General features: G+C 34.7%; 1 protein-coding gene across 2 annotated transcripts in view; it reads left to right on the forward strand.

Annotated features, from left to right (window-relative positions):
* The window catches only part of LOC149797646 (histidine--tRNA ligase, cytoplasmic-like), a 48,660-nt gene extending 43,451 nt beyond the window's left edge, over nucleotides 1-5,209 (forward strand). For both annotated transcript variants that reach the window (XM_089962548.1, XM_089962550.1), the window contains exons 13-14: nucleotides 266-412; nucleotides 1,512-5,209. In XM_089962548.1, the coding sequence (XP_089818674.1) occupies nucleotides 266-412; nucleotides 1,512-1,586 (222 nt within the window). In that variant the 3' untranslated portion in view covers nucleotides 1,587-5,209. The remainder of the gene's footprint in view (nucleotides 1-265; nucleotides 413-1,511) is intronic.
* Nucleotides 5,210-22,550: the final 17,341 nt, after the last annotated feature.

Below are 22,550 nucleotides of genomic sequence, written 5' to 3' on the forward strand. Positions count from 1 at the left end.
CAAATTTGTTATATGTGTGGATGCATTCCAATCAATCAATGATTGGGGATTGTATGTTTTAAACATATCCCCAGAATTCATGATCATTCAAGATTAACTTTAACTTCGCTGTCTACAATTTCAAAATATTTTAACAATAAGATTTTTGTATGTGGATTTTCTCGCTCTCGTTTCTTAGAAATATCTTTAGGTGCCAAATGAACTTCTTGCAGATGTTTCATTTGAATCACAATAAGCTATGTGTATGGTATTTCTCTCTTTCCAGACGGAGCAGTCATATAAGAAAGACCCGAAGCCACTGGATCAATTTCAATACTGTGAGAACAATGGCATCCCCTTGGCTGTTATTATTGGTCAGTCAGAGATACAAGAAGGGGTAGTAAAGCTGAGGGTTGTGGCAACAAGAAAAGAGGTATGACAGTCTGGGTATTCATAGTAATTGTAATTAGCATTAAAATATATGTTGCGTTTTAAATCTCGTTCAGAGTGTATTTTACTTTTCCAGTGTTACCTTTTTGTCTCAAGACAGTGTTTATTTTTCAAGACAGAGTGGTGTATGTTAGAACGTCTATCATTATGTTAGCAATATCCTTTCTGTACAATAGGTTTCAGTTTTTGGCATTTAGAGTTACCAAACTATGTGGATGGATTGTTCGATGGGTAAGCAGGAATAACGCTTTTGATTTTCGGAGTCAAAGGTCAAAGTTCAAGATGGTTATGACTGAACGAAGACATACGGTTTTAACAGAATAGCAATTGTTATACATTAAGTAAGATGGCCAATGTTATCGATGCTTTACATTTTGGGTAAAATAAGCTAGTAACTTTGATTTAAAATATCAAAGATTCAGGGCATTGTGACTGAAAGAATAATTAAGAATTATGGCTTCACGCAGTAGCAGTAACTTTGCATCACGAACCTAGAACAAACCACAAAATGTGTCAATGGCTTGTTCTAATGGCAAGGAAGACGTATGTCGATTGATGTTAACATGTCAAACTTCAAAAGCATTGTAACGGAAGGAACAGTTTCTAATCAGTGAAATTATATGTATATAATAAAACTTGAGCAAGCATTGTGGGTGGCATGTACTTCAGAAAAAAATTAATTTTTGTTTTGGTTTCAAAATGTCAAGGTCTCGGTGACTGAAAGGACTAAGGTCCCGGTTAATTTTCATTTTTAGTATATGCATTTGTTTGCTAGTACATAACTTTCTAGCGTACAAAGCCTAATAACACATTTGTTAATATAATGTAATTTTTAATCTGACTTCATAGTGAAGTGATTACCACGGATTAACTGTTATTGTTTTGGGACGCTAATCTGTAGAAAACCAGTAAGAAATAGCTCACATATTTCACGTCCCGGCATTAATGCCAGATTATACACTATGCACATGTATCCAAAGTACCAAAAGACACTGTAATGATCATGATGCAAAAGAGAAAAAAATCAATTTCCTTTGTGTATTGTTGTATAGTTTTCCCTCAATTTTTGTTTTCCATTTTAGCGGGTGGTGCCTCGTAAGATCCTGGTTGACGAAGTAAGAAAAGAGCTTACCCAGATGAGCTTGGACACCAAATAAATGAAAAGCCAACATGGTGATGGGGACAAATTTTAAAGAGCACAATCTCTTATGAGAAACAGTACATGCACAATATGATTGCATAATATATATATATATATATATATATATATATATATATATATATATATATATATATATATATATATATATATATATATATATATATGAAACATAATAATAATCTGAATGATGGAACTAGACGTGATTCCCATATTCGAGTTCCTAATATCCAGTCATGAACTTGCAAACTATGTCTGATGTTGTATTTTAAATGTGAATGGTCAAAGGGATTTAAATTCATTAAATATTAAATCAAAAAGGATTTACTTATTTGGTCAAAAAATCTTCCACCTGCAACAGAATGACATATAAGCCATATTCTGCAATCACACTGTGCATGTTTGGTAATTCAGACTTTCATGCAGCCTTTTTGCACAAAAAACGTTTTTGAAACCATATAATTGCTTTTTGGTGGTGGGCAGAGTACATATGAATTATGATAATCTTGAAATAAAATAATGCATTGTAATGCTTTTTATATTCGCATGTTCTCTGTTTTTGTCTGTTTTAGAAAATAGTAATAGCACATACACGTTTTCTGTGTTATACATTATTTAGAAAGACGTCTAACGTTATGAATTTCAATAAATAGTGATATCATAGCTGAACACTATTGTGGCCACTAATTAAAGAGAAATCATTTCCTTTGGACGCTTTCATGCAGTTGAAATAAATACATACAATGTTAAAAGGTGGTCTTCTCTCTAAGATTAAAGTATACTGCAAACATTTCTCACCCACGTTCATTCTGTTCTCATCATAGAAAAGTATCGTTAGTCTGTGTTTATTTAGTTGTACGGTAAAATAACTAATTATATTGTCTAATCATCAACAGTGCGTGCTGTATAGTTCAGTTCTATCCCTGATTGCATCTTATTTCAAGTAAATGATCATTTATTCTCAAAAATTTCACATCCATCGACAGAGATATTGCTGATCTGTAAATATCGAAACGTTTTGCATATGCGTGGACTGGAGACATTTGTGAGACACACAACAGCTGGGTCGCAACATTGCATTTATTAATCCCATGTACGTTCTGGTCTCCATAACAATTCTGGAGCAAATTTCGTACAGTCTAAATCTCACCACGGAGACCTGTCTGACAGACACGCTTAGGAGTAAGTCCCATGCATAGCCCTTACACTGATTAAGGCACATTAGTTATAGGCAGAACTTTGTTAAGGGGAACAATCAAAAGGTCTCGGACTCCAACAGACTTCATCTCATTTTATTGTGGCAGGTTAAAGTATCTTGAAATGAGAGTATATTTCTTTCCTACAACCTTGCTGGTATAATTTAACTCAAAAGGCAATGGAACCAAATCCAAAGATTTCTGCCACTATTTTTAGAACTTCTCCAGGTTGCGTCATATTAAACAAATGCACATTCAGTTCTGACAAATCTGCTCTATTCAAATATCTAGAAGGGACATATTGGAATAGACCCTACGCAAAATGTATGGATGTACATGCGAACAATGCATCCATTTTGGACCTCATTGACCTCAATTTCAGCCAACGACGCATACTATTTTGTATGTTACAACAGGTGCACCGTAAGTGCAAAGGCATTTACAATTTTTTTCCATTAGAAAATATAAAAATCCAAAACTTGGCTAGACAATATGCCTTATAATAATTTTTGTATCAAAGCTAGAAGTATGAGTGTTGTTAATGCAAGCGGTTCTTTAAGATACCAATAGTGATTTTAGCCATGTGCCAGACATTTTCCTAGGTCACCTTAAGGGCCTAATGTGAGCCCCACATTTTAATTGCACTATTAATTAACACATAATTGACTATATTATGCTAAGGACCATGGGGATAAGTGCCTTTCTAAGGACTCACTAAAGAAACCAACCCTGGGTAGATATAAAACCCGTGACCCTTTGGATTACGAGTTCCTGCTCAGTTTCAATAGCATCAGATTCGTAATCCATTTGTCACATTGTGTCCTAGCAAAATTAACTCCTATCAAAGCAGCACAATATAGCAAATAGTGTGCCGAGAGTGCCGTAAAACCAGCAAACCAACCCAATCAATTACGAAAAGTAGTCATTATTAATGTGCTTCTTTCGGAGTTCGTAATTATTATAGAAGTCTAAAGGATTATCACCTACTGGGACTTAAGTTCTGGCCAAATACAGCAGTGTCGCTATGAGACGGATATGTTTCAATTAGTATTCGTGTGATCCAATATTCCATCATTATAACGCTGTTCCTAGTGACAAATGTTGCAAATGATGTCTCTTTACACTGATAACTGTGTCCATAACAGGAGTGTAGTACTATGCCATTGAATATTGCCTGTATATGTACCGTATGCGGGTTGATAATTTATCTATACTGACATGACAGCAAGGTAATTTAAAAATAAATTAGGGCAAGTCTTTGTTCTAATATTGATATGAACATTGCTCATTTTGCTGATCTTTGTAACGCTTTAATTAATGTTTTGTAATATAAACAAACGCTTGTCTATATAATGTTTTCTTTTATGTATTACTTTGTATAGTATATATAGTATCATTTTGTTGTCAGTGCATGTAAAGAATTAAACAAAATCTTTTGGATTGAGTCATATAGTTTTATGCTTATACTTCAAATATTACATGGAAAAAATATAAATTGATGTAAACACAGACCAGCTAGCTCAACTCTAACAACCGGCTTATGGGTCAGCTACCATGATGTGTCCTTGGACAAAGCACTTAACTCAGATTGACTCAGCATGAAATAACTTACTTCTATTGCTATGCGATTAAAAGCACAATCAAACAACTGACTTATTCCCTGTCGTCACAGAAGATGTTGACTACCTATTCAGATTGTGTGCACTATAACAGGCATCAAAGTTTCAAATTCATGAGCAAATTAATAATAGGAAGATGCTATAGTTGTCTCTCATTAAAATGGTGTTCATGGTAGTGAAATGAAGTTTACTGCTTTGTAAGTGAGGTTCACTTATGGTGACATATACTCAGTCTCCAAACCAATGGACCATGAAAATTGGACTTTTTACTATAGCAAAGTTATATGATTGTTTTGTGGGTTTTAATGGCACCATAAACACATTAATCCAATTTCCCAAAGACAAATTAAGGCAGCTAATACCAACTGGACTGGCATGTCTCGCAGCTGCAACTTTTGTCTTACGAGTGGAGACACTATACTAACTGAGCTACATCTGCACCTACAATTATATATGGGGACTGTCTTACACTGAGTCAATATCCATGTTATATCAGGACTGTTGCAATGAAACCATAGCTGTGCTATGTGAGGACTATGTTTTACTGAGCCCATAACTTAGCTTTATAAGAAATGTGTTATGCTGCTACAATTGCCGAGCTATCTGAGGACTGCATGCAGATTCACAAAACAGATTTTTTTAAATTCAATTGCAATAACATTGAAAATTGGATAGACAAAATATAAAATTTCTGATTTCCTCTCATTTCATTTTCATACAAACCTTAAACAGAATTACCCTTTTTAGGATATGAGCACAAACAAATTTTGTGTGGATTTTCTTGTGAATAAATCACATTTGAAGAGGTCATGTGTTGATGTTATATATTTTCTGTGACATAATGTATCGGCTTTACTTCCAGGCCCTCCTAGTTTCAATCCAAGAAACAGCCATTGCCACAGTGTTGGTCTGTCTGTGTATAGTTTCAGTTATACATGAAGGATCGTTATCTTTCAAATTAAGAAAAATAGAATTTAAAAAGAAAGTTATAACAAAGTGCAATTTTTTGGCAAAGCTCGTGATATGTAAACTTCTGTCTGTACTGCCAAGTACTGGGTATGATCTGGTTAAAGAACGTATCTTGAAGGGTATGAATTGGTACCAGAGCATTATCAACAAAGAAAGGAAATATAAAAAATAAACTGGACAAAGCCCGCGTCCAGTTTGCAAGAGAACAAGAACAATTATTTCATAGGTGGTACTTAGCCAAGAAAGTTGATCAAGATTACGAAAAACTCAGACAACTCATATTAGTTGAAAATGTCAATATTAGCCTCCATATTTACATTAAGACTTGCCTTGATGAGCACAAGGTCAAAACGTTAGAAAATAATCCTCGTATAGCTAACGAATATTCCTTGGCTCATAATGAGCTCATACAGTTTATTTTCTCAGCAAATCTTCCTCCAGCAATCACTTGGTTAAAAATATATTAATATTTCAATTCAATACGAGCATTTCCAAATTTCAATCTGGCATAGCGTGTAGAAATCAAGTTTCTGATACGATTGATTAGAAGTCTTTATTTCTTCCTATATGTAACTATTGCAAGAAGAAAAGGCACGTTATTTCAGATTGATACAAATTAAAAACTAAGCAACATAATCAAGACAGACCTTTTCCTAATGCTCTTATTTATAAGAGGTCAAGGACACGGTCATGTATTGAAAGCAATACACTTGTTGGGTCTAACAAACCCCAGCCTGATTTTGTTATGAACCATTCATGTCGAAGTGTTCTATTCACTCATAGATGATTCTGCCAATCCTATCCCTATTATAAATTTGAGAGACACATGATCTTCTCAGTCTTGTATTATCAGGTATCTTGCATTGTTATGAGAAGTCTTCTTCTAATGAAGACTCAATCAATGGGATCCGTTACAGTCGGAACAGTGTCGTCTTCACCCATCGATGGTATTCATCTATTACTAGGAAATGACCTAGCTGGAGATAAGATTAGGGTTAATCTAGTGAGAAAGAAATCCAAGATTTAAATCCAGCATGTGCAGTTACAAAAGCTATGGTACAGAAAGCTCTTGAAATCGTGTTGATCAGGAAATATTTCTTTAACGGACATATGTATTGGTTAGTTTTTTGTTGAAGTCACTTCTGCTCCTCGTATTGATCAATCAACAGGTATTGGTCATTTTCTTTATTCTAATCAGGGTGACAAACGACAACCACTTCTCGAACAGGGACAAGATCCTGGGATCGCCTGTTTTTTTCAGAAGGCTATTAGTGAAACGTAAGCCACGGAAGTTCCTGTTTGTTAATTTGCTACAAACTGGGTCCATATGAGAAAATGGAGACCATAGTGTGTACGTCTACAAGATTACCAGAGACAATTCTTTCAAGGAATATTAAAACTAAAACAATAGTAAAAATTTCGTTAAAGTTTTTTTACTCAATTTTGGCTTTCCCAAATCAGTCCAATCTGATCGAAGATCAAATTTTATTTCTGGAATTTTCCAGCAATCAATTCATGAATTAGGCATGCAGCAAATTAGGTCATCTACCTATAACCGTGAAAGCCAGGGGAATTTAGACAGATTTCATCAAACTTTGAAAAATATGATTCAGTCATATTGTTTTGATACCGGAAAATATTCGGACGAAGGTGTTCATTTACTCATTTTTGCTGTTAGGAAATCAGTTCAGAAATCTTGAGGTCTTAGTCCCTTTGAGCTAGTTTTTGGACATACTGTGCGGGGACCACTGATGTTGTTAAAAGAAATTTCTTTCAAATCATACAGAAATTAATCTTCTCAGAAATTAATCTTCTCGACTATGTTTCCAATTTTAAATATGAGTTGTCAAAGGCTTATGAGGGTCCAAGAACTGATTTGCACTCTACTGAGTCAAAAATGAAATTAAGGTATGACGTAAATACAAGGAAAAGGAGTTTTCAGCCTGGTGACAGAGTCATTGCTTTCTTTCCCATACCACAAAATGCTACTCGGGCTAAGTACTATGGTCCTTACACAGTTTAAAGAAAGTGAGTGATTTAAATTATATCATTGATTCTCCCGGGAGACGAAAACAAAAACAACTTTTCAATATAAAAATGTTAAATGAGAATGTTGATAGTGATAGCCAGATTCACCATGCAGTCAAGTTAGTTGTACATGTTCCAAATTGTGAGGGTTTAAGCGATGGAATGCAATCGGACTGTCATGACTTTGGTGTAACCTATCTGCGGAATTTAGAAACTATGAATAATCTCAAAAAGAGACTTTTACATCTGCAACAACAAGAAAAGAATGAAATAAAACAATCATTACTTAAATATTAGCACTTTTTTTCCAGATTTCCTACACGATCAATAAAAAATCTACCATGACGTTTAAATCATAAATTCCACACCCGTGAATGATCATCCATACAGGACGAATCAAATTGAATAGAAATGTTTGAAAAATGAAATTCAGTATCTGTTGAAGAATGATTTCATAGCACCGAGTAAACGAGACTGGGTTCATCGTGTATACTTGTACCGAAACCAGATAATAGTTTCCGCATTTGCACTGACTATAGACAGGGGAACAATGTGACAAAACAAATCCATTTCATTGTCATGAATCAGTGACGGCATTGACAAAATTTGAAAATGCAAAATATGTCACCAAATTTGACCTTTCTGAAAGGATTCTCGCAAATTCCACTGACGGAAAGGACAATGGAAATTTCGACAATAGTGACTCTAGATGAACTTTGATAATATAAAGTGATGCCGTTTGGGATTAGGAGTTCGCGCTGTGTTTTCAATGATTCATCTATTCTAGGTAATTGTGATGCTTACATCGATGGTATCATCTTCAACAACACCTGGAAAGATCATTTAGAGACGGTTTCTAACTTATTTGACTCACAGATGCACATTTAATACTCATTTTATACAAAAGTGAGTTTTGGTGTGCTTGTGTTACATTTCTAGGACGTATCGAAGGATATCAACAAGTTAAACCTAAAAATTCATAGGTCAAGACTATCTGTTAATTCCCTGTGACTATGAGCTATTAACATCTTATGCGATTTTTAGGCATGGCTGCATAGTATCGGAAACTCTGCTCCAATTTTTTCAGAAACCCCTGACTAATCTGCTGAGTAAGAAAACCAAGCTTCAGTGGTCTGAAACATGTCATGCAACTTTTGATAGGCTAAACTTAAGATGGCACCGGTTCTTCCAGCTTCAAACTTAAGTAAATCAGTTAAAATGTCTGTTGATGCAAGTGATGTTGGGGTTGGTACAGTATTGATTCACGAAGACAAAAATAATTTGATCCTTCAGTGTGCTATTTGTCTAACAATATAAAATAAGCACCAGAGAAATTATTCAACAATAGATAAGGAATGTTTGGCTTCGATACTGGCATTGCAACATTTTGAAGTGCATATTAGTTCATTTTTTTCTCCAATTATTGTCTTTACTGAACATGACCCCCTCCTTAATTTCATTGACAAGATGAAATATATCAAAATTATTAAGATTTAGTCTGATATTACAGGAACACAATATTGACAACGGGCACATCAAGGAAAATTACAATCTAACAGCGGATGCACTTTCACATGTATATAAATATTATATTGTTTCATGTATACATTGTGTCGTTCCTAAGATTTCATTTTATGTAATTTTTTATGACATATAGATCTGACTAAGAATGAATTAAAATAACGCTTTATGGCATACATCTTTCTTTTCCTTTATGATGGGATGTGTTATGTATATTTGATTTGCATAATTAGTTTCTTTCCTTTTTTCAATTCCATTACATGCCATTGATAACAATACATTGTAAATTGGACCTGATCAAGTCCAAATTCAGGTTCATTTTCTATTTGACTTGAATCATTGATTTATTTTTTGTTCTGTAAACGACTAACACATAGTTAAAAGGTTTCCCTTCAATGTGTTTTATCTATCAGGTTTGTTATGTTTGACCGTGTCAAGGACATTGTAGTCACAACATTATATTTTTTAATTTTAACAATCTTCTCAACAAGATTATGCAAGGTTATTTCCCATAAGGTCATAGTTTTTTGAAAATGTTAATTGTGACATCAGGTCACGTGGAGGACTATAAAATCTTGTTTTTCTAGAAATAATTAAATCTTCTTTAAGATGTTAGCAGAGTCAACTGTATTATCGTGGTATCCAGTAATTCACATGGGCTGGAATTTATTTATTCAAATTATGTATTCACTGGAGATACAACGTGTTCATCAAAAATAGCATTCTTTGAAATAGACCTCGTTTGATAGTAAAATCTCAGATAATAATAATATCTTCTTGGATAGTATTATGGTGATCCCACAAAAGACTGTTGGCACATCACCACTACACGGGCCACCAGAGGCACATCAGTATCTTCAACATTGGATTCAATATGGACTTGCACTAAAGTTTATTTAGAACTTTAATCATTAGAACTTGTATCTGTAATTCTAGGATTATTTGGGATTCAATTTACAATAACGTAAGATCTTTTTTTACATTTCGCCTTGTATTCTAGGGAAATAATTTATTTGTTGAATTTTACAAAGCTTGTTTCCTCTCGCTGTTGATTTTTTAATATCATAGAGTCATGATACAGTGCGCAATGCTCCCCTTAACCATTATATTATCAGTATTATTACTGTGGCATACCCAATAAGAATTCAACTTTATCTCATGTTTTAGTTTTTAATACATGTGATTTATCCCTTAAGCTCCTGTATATTCTGTGGTTAATATAATCATCAAATGTCTGAAGATTTCGGTTTTTCAGAAAATATTGCGATATTATTGAAGTTATTTTCCCCAAGTTTTTAAAGGTCATATTTAATTACATGGAAATTAGAGATTGTCATTTCTAAGCATCCAGATATACACCATAGTATCTTCTTTTTATGAAGTTTAAATTCCCGAGCATTTGTGCTTCAAATAAACAAGGTCATATGGCACTGACTTTCAAGTTGATAATAGTAACATGTATCTTCCTGTACGCATGAAGACATAGAACTAAACCTTTAAAAGACGTATACCATTTTTTATATTGATCTGATAATGAACAATCAAAAATGAAATCATCAAAAAAAATTTGCAAACTATGTCCAAAAATGTTTTACTTGTGCACCAATATGGACTTTATACATATGAATAATTTATATATTTATATATACTCACAGATTCGTGAACCAGGCGAATCACGCTTGCACATACACACACACATGAATACACCCATTTTATACCAGTCCAGGGACAATGAGACTTTTTAAAAGAGGCTGTGTACTCACTCAAGGATTAAGGAGATTTTGTTATCAGTGCTAAGACCCACAACTGAATTGTCCGTTTATAATTCAAGTTGTTAAAAGGAAGCAGTTATGGAAGGCCTCTTTTCTATTCTTATATGTGCATTCTTATTGCTCATCTCTCCCTCTCTTTCTCACAAACACACACACACACACACACATGTGAATGGTCAGGAGCAAAACATATGTACTAATCAACATAAGAAACGAATGGAACGATAGAGAATAATGCACTAGATAATTAGAAAAATGCAAGAAACTAATACCAGTATTGAAAAATAAACTGATTTTAGGGTTATTCTTGAGCTAATTCAAATCTATGGATGGATGGCAGTGGAAAGAAAGACAGAAAGAAAGAAATAGCGCTGGAGGAACAAATTTAAATCACTAAAGAAAAAAAAAGAAAAGAAAAAACAACAAATGTAGCAGACACACTCGCATGACGACCGAGTGATGCGAGTGTGTCTGCTACACACTAGTGCATATAGCACCAACTGAGTAGTATCATGTTTGGTGATCTGTGCTTAGTTGTAAGGCAATATAGGCTCTCGTGTGCAGACAAGGCGATGGGTACAGTTTACCCGCGGACCTGGGTTTCAATCACCGTAGAGTACGAATTAAACGTTCTCTAATCTGTATGATAGTATTATTTATATTCAATATTAATTCTGCCTACTATTATCAAGCATTCTTCTATAGAATCCAAGGACAACATCTTTATTTCTGTCTGGTGTATATTTATAATTCTCTCTCTCTCTATCTATCTATCTCTCTATACACACACTCACACACACACACACACACACACACACATATATATATATATATATATATATATATATATATATATATATATGCAGCCTTCTTTTTAGAATATTCTCAAATTTATTTGATGAGTGGAATTAAAGAAATGATCATAAAGATGATAACCATAGTTTTTTGGCTTCATTTTTTCTCTACTATTTCAATGTACCAAGAAAGCGTAATCCATATATAAGCAATAGAAAGACATAATGAGGTGGAAAAAACATAAAGATTGCGACAAAATGCATAATGGTATTCCCATTTTACATTTTCCATTTTATTCTCAGCTGGAGACAAATATCTAGTCTTCAGGAGAGGATACTGTAAACTTGTGTACTGAATTCAGTCATCAAATGGGAAATAATGAATAAGGTTACATTGTATTTTAAATGCGTTAAATGCTGAATTCACATCTTGCATGTGTATCATTCACATCATTATTTCATATTCTGATGAGGTTTTCAGAGTTCAAGATTGTAAATTCAAACATGGGTATAATATAGTCTACAAAACGAATTAAAACAATAAATGTCATTCAAAACGATCATGGTGAGGAAAAGATACACAGTATTATTATTTCTACCATTATTTCAATATATTTTAGACCCCATTAGTAACATAATACTATTGTATCGTTTGTTTGTTGTTTTTTTTTTTTTTGTTTGTTTTTGTTGTTTTTTTTTTTTTTGATTTTTGTTGTGGTGATGGTGGTTTGACTTCATTCATGCGCCTCTTCTGTGTTTAACAACCCGCATCCCAGTATTCAAAAAGTCACAAAACGCGATCATTGTCGGATCAAAAAAAATGAAGGGGATTGCGATCACACTTCTACAATATCAGAAGCGTGGGGTGACCAAGAAGTATATTTGAGAACAGCAAGGTTTGCAGCGTAAGTTGGTAGTGAAAGACAGTAAGTGGGGCTGAGAGTCATTCCAATAGTAATCTCCAATCATTGACTTTGAATGTTTTCGAATGTCTGAGACGGATACCATTAACTTTTAACTTGGAAAATGAAATCATCATTACAGGTCTTGGTCACAACATAGCCAAAACCTGTAATGGATTGATTCAGTTTCAGTCCGCATTGCCAGTACTGGATATCATGATAGCTCGATCACCACCAGATCCAGTGCTGGTTGTGCTGGACACCCATGACAAAGCCAGGGTTGGAAGTGGCAGGACCAGGTGTTCAATGGTATGTACATGTTGGGTCCAGGAGTGGTTATGTCATAAAAACAGAAAACATTGTTTATAACTGGAAAAACTGTTCACAAGTCGAGAGAAATATTGGGCTGGGGTGGATGATGTATTTGCTGACATCAGGTGAAGACACTCCATACCTACCCTTCTCACTGGCTACTTCTCTGCTTGAGGTGACTGCAGTATTAAAAAGTTCACTGAGAGTATCTACATTTTTTAACACTACTTTATGGCTTTCATGCTAGCCCATGACAGTTGTTGGGTCAAAACGGTGGCAGATATGCGCTCCATCCACATAGTACAACTTTCACATATATTGTCTGATTGTCACCCAGTACAAATAATACAGAATAGGTGATTATCTGATAGCTAAAACTTTTGTACATGATCCAAATTTATTAATGCCCCTTACACCTGCAATTAATAGGAATTATATATTAATTAATTGGAACAAATAAATGACATTTACATTGGAAATCAGTCAAAAATGTACTAAGCAGACAGTGCAATGGATGCTACGAAAATAAATGCAAGCGAAAATTAAAGGTATAATCTATTTCCTGAGAATAATTGATCATTTAATTGGAATAAGATGCGATTAGTCCTAATATTGAGATATACTGTAAGCAATATTAATGACGAGGAAAGAGAATTAAGATAATACCTACAACCCACACCTAAGAAAACACCTACAACCTACAAAGAAAAAGACAACAATGTGAAAAATATTTGTCCACAAGGAGAATACTTACATTCAGTAAGAAATAGATGGACTATACATTTGTCTTGGGTACAGACTATATTTAACCATATTTGCATTTATTTCAGCTGCATGGTACTGTTAAATGAGGATAGTTTCTCTTTGCTTCATAGCCTGTAATGTTATGATATCATTTCTTATTTATATTCATTATCGAAAACATGTAATAGCTGATACAAGTTTGTTTCAGAACAAAAAGATCTTGAGAATGTAGAAGCACTGTCAACATCATCACAATTCAAGGAAACACAAAACAATTGTATGCATTCAGCTGTTCTTTGTGTAAATTGGATATTAATCATGTTATCTTCTGCGTGAAAAGAACAATTGTATTGAGAACAAAATCACAGAATAGTCAGCTCCACAAATTGTTGTCAGGCATAAAACAATTTCTGTTTTGATTTTTGTCTGAGTTCCCAAACATGCACAGTATGACGACAGAATATGGAATATATATATATATATATATATATATATATATATATATATATATATATATATATATATATACATATATATATATATATATATATATATATATATATATATATATACATATATATATATATATATATATATATATATATATATATATATATATATATATATATATATATATATATATATATATATCTTGCATTCCAATTTAGGTCTTATATTTATTGATGTAAAATCTAAATCCTATTTGATTTAGTATTAAATGCTTATAAGTCTTGTTGGCCGTTCAACCATGACATACAACAGCAGAAATATTTTCCATGTTTATGATATTTTGTGATGAAACAGAGGGAACAACCCCAGTTCCTTCAAATAGATTTTCTGTTTCAAGTTTCATGTATATAAACACTCTGCCATCATAGTGTGTGTGTGCTATTGGTAAAAGATTTCGCTGATCAACACTTGTCCCCAACAGACTATTGGCTGTTAATTTATATGGTGTCTCTGCTCATCAGGGCAACTCTTTCGGTATTTCTTCAAACATGATCTTAAGTGGTACCACACACGAAAATGAGACGGAAAAAAATTGATAATAGAACACTACACATACCCAACCCTTTCTAATAATAATTTGGTGTACATATGCAGGTAGTACAATTGGGCATTTTAGATTTTTTTGTTAAAACTGGATTGTTTTACATAGACAACAGCCTAAATCCCCATGAATTTATTTTCACTGTCACACGCCAGCATATGTACTCACCAAGGATTCATAAAAAATAACTGCCAAACCAAACATAAAACAAAAGCAAATTACGGTGGTTTACCTTAATGATTTTTACAACTAAAATTCAGCTGATAGCTAGTGAGCTTAAGTCAATAATGGTTAAAATCACTATCACTTAGTAAAATTTTCAGTCATGGCTATATTAACGATCTCTACAGTGTTGCAGAAATGGAATCATTCATCACCACAACACAATGTAGAAGAGATATATAATATATTGGCAAAGAATATTTTACCAACTGTGGCTGAGAATATTATTATATTAAAGAATTACGATAACATAAAATGGCAAACAAATTCACAGATAGATGCACATCGGTTTTTTAAAGACTTTATGAAGTCACATATTCGCTGTATTATTTTGCAGGATGATTGCAGTATTGCAGTATTGAAACAAACATTACAAAAAAAGATTAAATCTCTGTTTCCTTTCAATGAATCATATAGATTTATCAAAGTGGCCCAAAATATTTTATATGTGTTTTCAAACACATATCTAGAACGTTTTGATCAATTTATTAACTTAGGTATTATCTTAGAACAGCAATGAGTTGAGCTTCGTAAGCAGATTGAGAAAAAAACTGAAAAGTCATTATCGGATATTGTACAAGAAAGAAAGGTACAAATGATGAGTACAGATGATGATGATAATGACATTGAAACATCAACTGAATATACATTAAGTGCAGACGATCACCAAGGGTAAATAAAATACAAGAAAATGCTTTTGGTATTAAAATATGGAATTACAGAAACGTTTGTTTGTAGTAATGAAGAGTATAATGAAATGAATAAACAACTGACACATACGTTTAAATTTTTTAAAAGATATCTTCATGCAAAGAAACAGAAACTACGGAGGCAATATATAATAAATGTAGTTCCTTTGAAGTCATTGGATTTCATTGTACAAGTGATGAGTATTTACGTGTTGTGTTATGTATATTTAATTTAATTGTTTGTTTGTTAGTTAGTGTTAAAACAATATACTTCATCAAATGCTATTGTAATGTAATATGGTATGCTGGACTTGATCTTGTCCAAAATTGAGCTCACTTCTGCTCGATCTTATCGACCGTTTAATTATTTATTTATTTTTCATTTTATGTCAATAACTAATACATAACTAAATCATTCTCTTCATGTATGAGGTTGATATCAGGATAGTTATTCAGGCAAACAAGAAGGAACACATATGTTTATTTTGATCGGGTGTTTGGAGTTTTCTAAGTGAATTTTACAGGTTATTGTGTTGTGAGTAAACAAGGCTCATTACATCACTCTAGAAGGCTATTTTCCATGAGGTCAAGTAGAGAACTATATATATATATATATTGTAACTGTGAGGATTTTACCATTTGTGCTTTAACATCTAGCACTTTCAAGTTGTATTATGCTGTGACCCATTGGGCTGAATTTTATTTTATTCAAATTATTGAATTTTAGTGATTATTTTTTCTAGAAAAACAAAAGTGATCTGATAAAATTCTTCGATGAAGAGATTAACTGGAATTCATACTGAATTCAAACCTGGAATTATATTTCTGTGACTCAACAAAAGACTGTTGTAATATCAGCACTTTAATAAGAGCTACAACAGACAGGTCATCTACTCCAGGTCTGGATTTCTTTGGGACTTGTACTGAATTTTATTATAACCTTAAATCACTAAGACTTGTGTCTGAAATTCTTGGATTATTTTGGGATTTAATTCGCAATACCATATGTTCTTTCTTCTCATTTTCACTTTTTAGTCAAGGGAAATAAATTATTTGTTAAATTTTACAAAGCTTGTTGTCTTTCGCTCTTTTCTGTTACTTATTTTAAGAGCATCTACTCGTAACAGTTGGAATAAGATTTTTTGAAAAGAAGACTAAATGACCAGTATGGAGACTCCAAGTGGTCTGGCCAAATACTGAATTTTATTTTTTTTATATAAAAAAAACATGATATTAACACCACAAAATATTTTGTGTTGATGTTTCATCGATGATTCCTGGCGAACAAGTTGTAACGGGCTGCGATTCCAAGCATTTGCAAATTATTTATAAATGGGAAAAGCCATTCATAGCAAATGGCCATACTATCCACTACAAGACCCATTATATTGATGACGAACTTATAATATCAGAGGTAAATGCACAATCAATCAAAAATGTATATGATAAATAACATGATTTTCTATTAGAAAAATATGATTTGTAAATATAGATAAGTAGTTCAATAGCATTAGTATGTAATTAAGTGTCAAGGTGTGCACATAGGAAAATATTAACTATGTGGCAGAACTTATGCATACTGCAAATCACATTGCTGGTGTTATGAGTTGGTACAGATGCTTTACTAAGTCTGAAATGTTACATCGGAATAAAATCATATAATAAACTTTGCCAACCAAGTGGATCTATTTGCAAGTATTATCTGCTAAACATTGCTGACACAATATATATGGAACCTACTGTTTCAAGTATATCTGATGATGAAATAATAAGCCAGGACTTAGGCGATTATTGTTTTTAATCCTACTAGAGTAAAATAAAATATTATCATACTTTTCATTGTATATATATATATATATATATATATATATATATATATATATATATATATATATATATATATATATATTAGTGGGCCTTAATGGATAGATCCTACAAGAAATTGACAGAAATTCGTACATGATCATAATAACAATAGTGACCACAGATTTTTCCTCGAAATTGATTTATAGTACCCTGAAGAAATTAACAATGCTCAGAAGGATTATCTGCTGACACCAGAAGCGTTTTCAGTACCTTTGAGTCATTGTCACCTTATCAGTGTGCAATCATGAGTGAATCAGAGTATAAGTTTACTGAATAAACGAAGTTTATTCCAATTCTGAGGACCAAAAATAATTATGTTGTGCATATACCAAATCTGCAGCTTTACTTGCAATTAAGAATGTGTGTATTTAAAATCCTTCAAGTGTTGAAATGGCGCCGACAAATTTGGATAGCCCCATGTATTCAAATCAATATGGATTTCAGAACTAAGGCCATCAACGACTTTGAAGATTTCTTTAAACTTATGAATAATTCCATATTTGGTAAAACGATGGAAAATTTGTAAAAAAAAAACTGAATTCGAGTCAACCTTGTTCGTCATAGTGAACAAGCTTCGAAAGTGTATTGCTGATACAGCATTTGAATTCCTATGATCATTGATTGTGGACTTCTGCCGTTTATAGTAGAAAAACAACACCCAAATTGATAAAACCTATCTATTTTGGTATGTCAGAACTTGACTTTTTGATGCTGCTCATTTATGAGTTTCATTATGACAAGATCAAACGGTTTTATCAGAAACATGTCAAGATGTATTATACAGACACTGACTCGCTGCTGCTACATACTACTTTTTGTTTAAATAATGCACCGAATACAATTGCGAGCGAATTTGATAACAGCGATTCTCCGAAATGATACCCATTGTTTAGTAACACAAAGAAAAGGTTGTTGGCAAATTCAAAGATGAATCCTTGGGTAAACCATTCAACGAACATGTTGGACTTCGAAACCAAAATGTGCCAGATAGTGGTGGAAATGAAATACATGAAAAAGGTTAAAGGTATTCCATTGCCTATTGCAAAAAATGGATCTCTGGTATGAGATGTATGTGGAATGTCTCCAAGAGCAACGTGAATTCAGATAAACAGAAAATATTATTAAGTCAAATAACCATGACATAGGTGTTTACAAATGTATCAAAGTGACCTTTTCACCGCTTGATAACAAGCTATGGATATTTCTTGATGATGTTATCACCGACGCATTTGTCCATCATGCAATTGCAAATCGCAAAAAGATTTATTAATGTAATAAAATAGATATTGACTGTAATTCCGTGTTCGCTGGAACAACTTGCAGTTCCTCTCGCATATATGCTTTGCTTTGTGGTTTTAGTTTACTCATTGACAGTACCATATGATAGTATACTGGTCGTCATGGAAAATCAATTATGTTTCAAATTGTAAATAAATTAATGGGCCATACAAGGTCAGTAGCATAATGTTGCCTGCCTTCCAGCTCTACTGTTGCATACAAATACCTAGCAAAATTCTTTCCAAGTGGTTTTTATGGCAGTGGTTGTGAAATCAGTTGCTGGGTAACACCGAGTCTTTTTCGAATAATATCAGCTGGTTTTAACCGAATTACAGTGTTATTTCATTATTTTGTGCAAGAATAACTAGTTGAAGTTGTGTTAACGATATGTGTAATTGCTGTGGTCCGCGATCACGTTAATAATTCTAGCTTATATTAATGTCCAAATAATCATTTCAGTAATGTGCAATTCAATCATTCCACAATGGCTTGGTCATGATGTATATTAACATGCCCATCACGAATTTGCACATATTTTGATAACAGTGTATCAACAGCTCCAAGAAACTGCTTGCCTGGAAGGACTTGCCATAATCATGGCCCTGTTAATGGTCAATGTGCATAAATGTGTAAGCACATCAGAGATACATGCTGAATCTACTGATGTCAGCGACTCGGCGTCTTTGTATCTGCTTGCAATATCGACAATAGTTCAGACGTATTTCTATAGTTGTTCACAACCATGTCGATGATGATGTGGAAGTAATACAATATTGCTTGATGAACATCAATTGGTATTTGCATATCAAACCAACATCAATTTTTTTTCATGGCACTGGTAAATTTACCACAATACTTATTTGGCCAACCGTGCTCAAGTAGAGCCATGTGCGACCTTTTCTGCCCTTTCTAATATTTAAAAAGCTTCTTCACCTTTCCAATAACCGCGAGGATAGTAACTTATTTTGCAAAACATCCGCTCAGAAAACATTAAATCAAAATACTTTACGGAACGAACTCTGTCCATGAGAGGATTTGCCTCCAAGTGCAATCCTGGCTTTAAAACCCCCTTTGAAGCTTTGAAGATCCATCCATCGATTCGTTCTGCAAGTGATGGAATAATCACATTCAAGTCATGAATAAGATTTTTACTGGCACATTGACATACATGGATATCATTTGAGGATTTTTAAACAATGTAATGTCGGTAACATCAACACAGTTCGTAGATACTTCACCAAGCTTTGGATGGTTATTAAAATTAAATCGCATATAAAGTATTGTACCAGTTACACAATAATTGCATCCAAATATAGTTTTCACCAGCATATTTACCCCATGGTGTACGCGGTAATTTTGTTAATGCAGCAGCGACATCAACACCGCCAATTGTTTAAAAACCTGAATTTTCAGTTCCACCGATTAACCTGGAAGTACGATGACAAAGAGCAGGCTTGCCTGCCACAAACATAAACGTTTTTGCGCCACGTCAAACATGGATCCTGAATGAAGCCCATGCGACCTTTCTAACCCATGATGAACGTGTGAGTTCGTGCGTGTAGGTCCATATTCTAAAAGTCAAAACCAAGAGAGATTTACGTCTTCTTTCTGGTCTATCCTGGTACATATTTTACAATCCAATTCACAGTACAACATAACACTTAAAATAGTTCATAGGTTTCTTCTATGTCTATGTATACTCTCTCTGTTTATATTAATTTCTTCACTTTCACAGGTTTTTCCACCACTTCTGAAACGTTATGTCAAGCCAAAAAAGACGATCGCTTGAGACTTTCCATTCATCACGACAGTCTGAAATCCCACGTTTGGATCGAGTTTAGCAGCCCAGCAGAATTGACACCGTCCAAAGTCATCGACAAGATTCAACACGTGCAACAATCCAATTACCAGATGCACATCACCGATGGTAAAGCGACACTGTTCATGACCCACGTGTCTCTCCCCAAGGGGACCGGACAGAAAGGTGTTATTCGTGGACGACCTTCGTAGCATTAAGCGTAGTCTCGTTCGAATTAACAACACTCAAGACCATATGTGAAGCCCGTGCCATCGTGATGGGACGGTCATACGCCGACGAAAACGACACGGAAGAATGGAAAAGGGCCTGGGAGAACATTCGAAAATTGGACCGAGCCAAACAACGAAGTGAAGCAGAACTCCTGTAACATCAAGCTGGGATGTCCAAAGACACACCCTGTGGCATTCCTGAAATGCAAAAATTGAAAGGTGCCCTAGCTCCAAGCTACACCTTGAAAGTACACCCTCAAGAAGTGCGCGGACCTTTGTTGTTTCGAGGCAAAGATTTCCAAGACGGAAAATACATTCACGTTTATTATCCCAATGAACATTTCGACTCCATTACCAATATCACAGGGGGCCCCGACTGGCCGAGTGGTCTAAAGCGCTCACCGTTACGGATCACTGCCATCTCACCTCTGTCTGCGTGAGTTCGAGTCTCAGCCTCGGCTAACGTTGGTACGTGAGAATGCCTGCCAGTAGCTTCTCTTGGGTAGGTGGTTCTTCCCGGGGTTTTCCAGGGTTCTTCCTCCATCAATTATACTGGCCGCCATGTATAGCCTATCTTGTGCTCAAAAATGGCGTTAAACACTACAACAACAACATCACTGGATTCATGGGTTATTACTGTAAGAAATGTACCTATGGCTATAACAATCGAGAGCAACACAACACATTGTGGATCGAAATGCTCAGGATGTTTGGTGTCTCAACCCAGTCTGGACGAAGGACAAGAACGTGTGCATTGCTCTGCTTGTCAGCGCACTTTTCGCAGCCCTGCCTGTTACCAATCTAAAAACGCAAGGTTCACAATAGAAAAGTGCTTGTCAACTCTTGAGATTGTGCCCCACTTGTGGACAAGGCATAGTTGCCAATAATGCCAAGTCACAGGCATGTTCAGGAAAGAAACCATGTCACATTTGTCACCAAATCGTGGACTTGGAACACTAATGCTACGTTCAGAAATACCAACCACAACAAGAGAAAGATGACCAGAAGAAAGGGAATTTCATCTTTTTCTATTTCGAATGCATGCAAAAGACCGGCATACACATTCCTAATTTATGTGTGGCTCATCGAGCGCGCGAAAAGTTCATCCAAGAACCCCATTGCCCTCACTGTAGTAAGATTCCTGGAGGACGAGAAAATATCTTTCGGGGACCGAACACGCTGGCCGATTTCGTCCAATGAATCTTGGACATCATCGACAACACGTGGAGCCAAGAGGACATCGAACGTTACGGAGATTGTCTTCGTCATGCCAAAGTGACGGCACACAATTTCTCGGGATACGACGGACAGTTTCTTTTGAGATACTATATGGAACAAGGCACCGAACGTCCTAAAGTGACTTTGAACGGAGCCAAAATCATTTCCTTGCAAGTGATACAAGTACAGTTTAAAGATTCGATGAGCTACCTGGCCATGCCTTTGAGTCGAAAGCCTAAAACGTTTGGAATGACAGAAATGGCCAAAGGCTACTTTCCTCACTTTTTCAATACCAAAGCCGATCAACATGCCGTTCTACCCAATTTGCATGAGGCTCACGATTTCGATCCAGAAAACATGCGTACCGAACAACGATAAGCATTCTACGCTTGGTACCAGGCTGATGCTTCGGACCCCTTCGACTTTCAGGAAGAAATGTTAAAGTATTGTCGCTCCGACGTGGACATTTTACGATGTTGCTGTGGAACATTTTGAGAACTGTTCATGGAACACGAAGGGGTCGATCCTTTGAAAGAAGCTTGCACCATTGCTAAAGCATGTTCCTTAGTGTACCGTCATCGATTCATGCCCGAAAACACCCTGGCTGTCATCAGTCCACAAACAACCAACATTGACAAACGTCAATACTCGGTCAAAGCCCTACGCTTCTTACATTACTTGTGTGACAAGGAAGACAAATGGATCCAACATTCCCGCAACGGAGGAGGCGAAAAGACTATCGGAACGTATTCG

The sequence above is a fragment of the Sinohyriopsis cumingii genome, chromosome 6 (genome assembly GCF_028554795.1).
Source record: "Sinohyriopsis cumingii isolate HCF-2022 chromosome 6, ASM2855479v2, whole genome shotgun sequence".
Lineage (NCBI taxonomy): Eukaryota > Metazoa > Mollusca > Bivalvia > Unionida > Unionidae > Sinohyriopsis > Sinohyriopsis cumingii.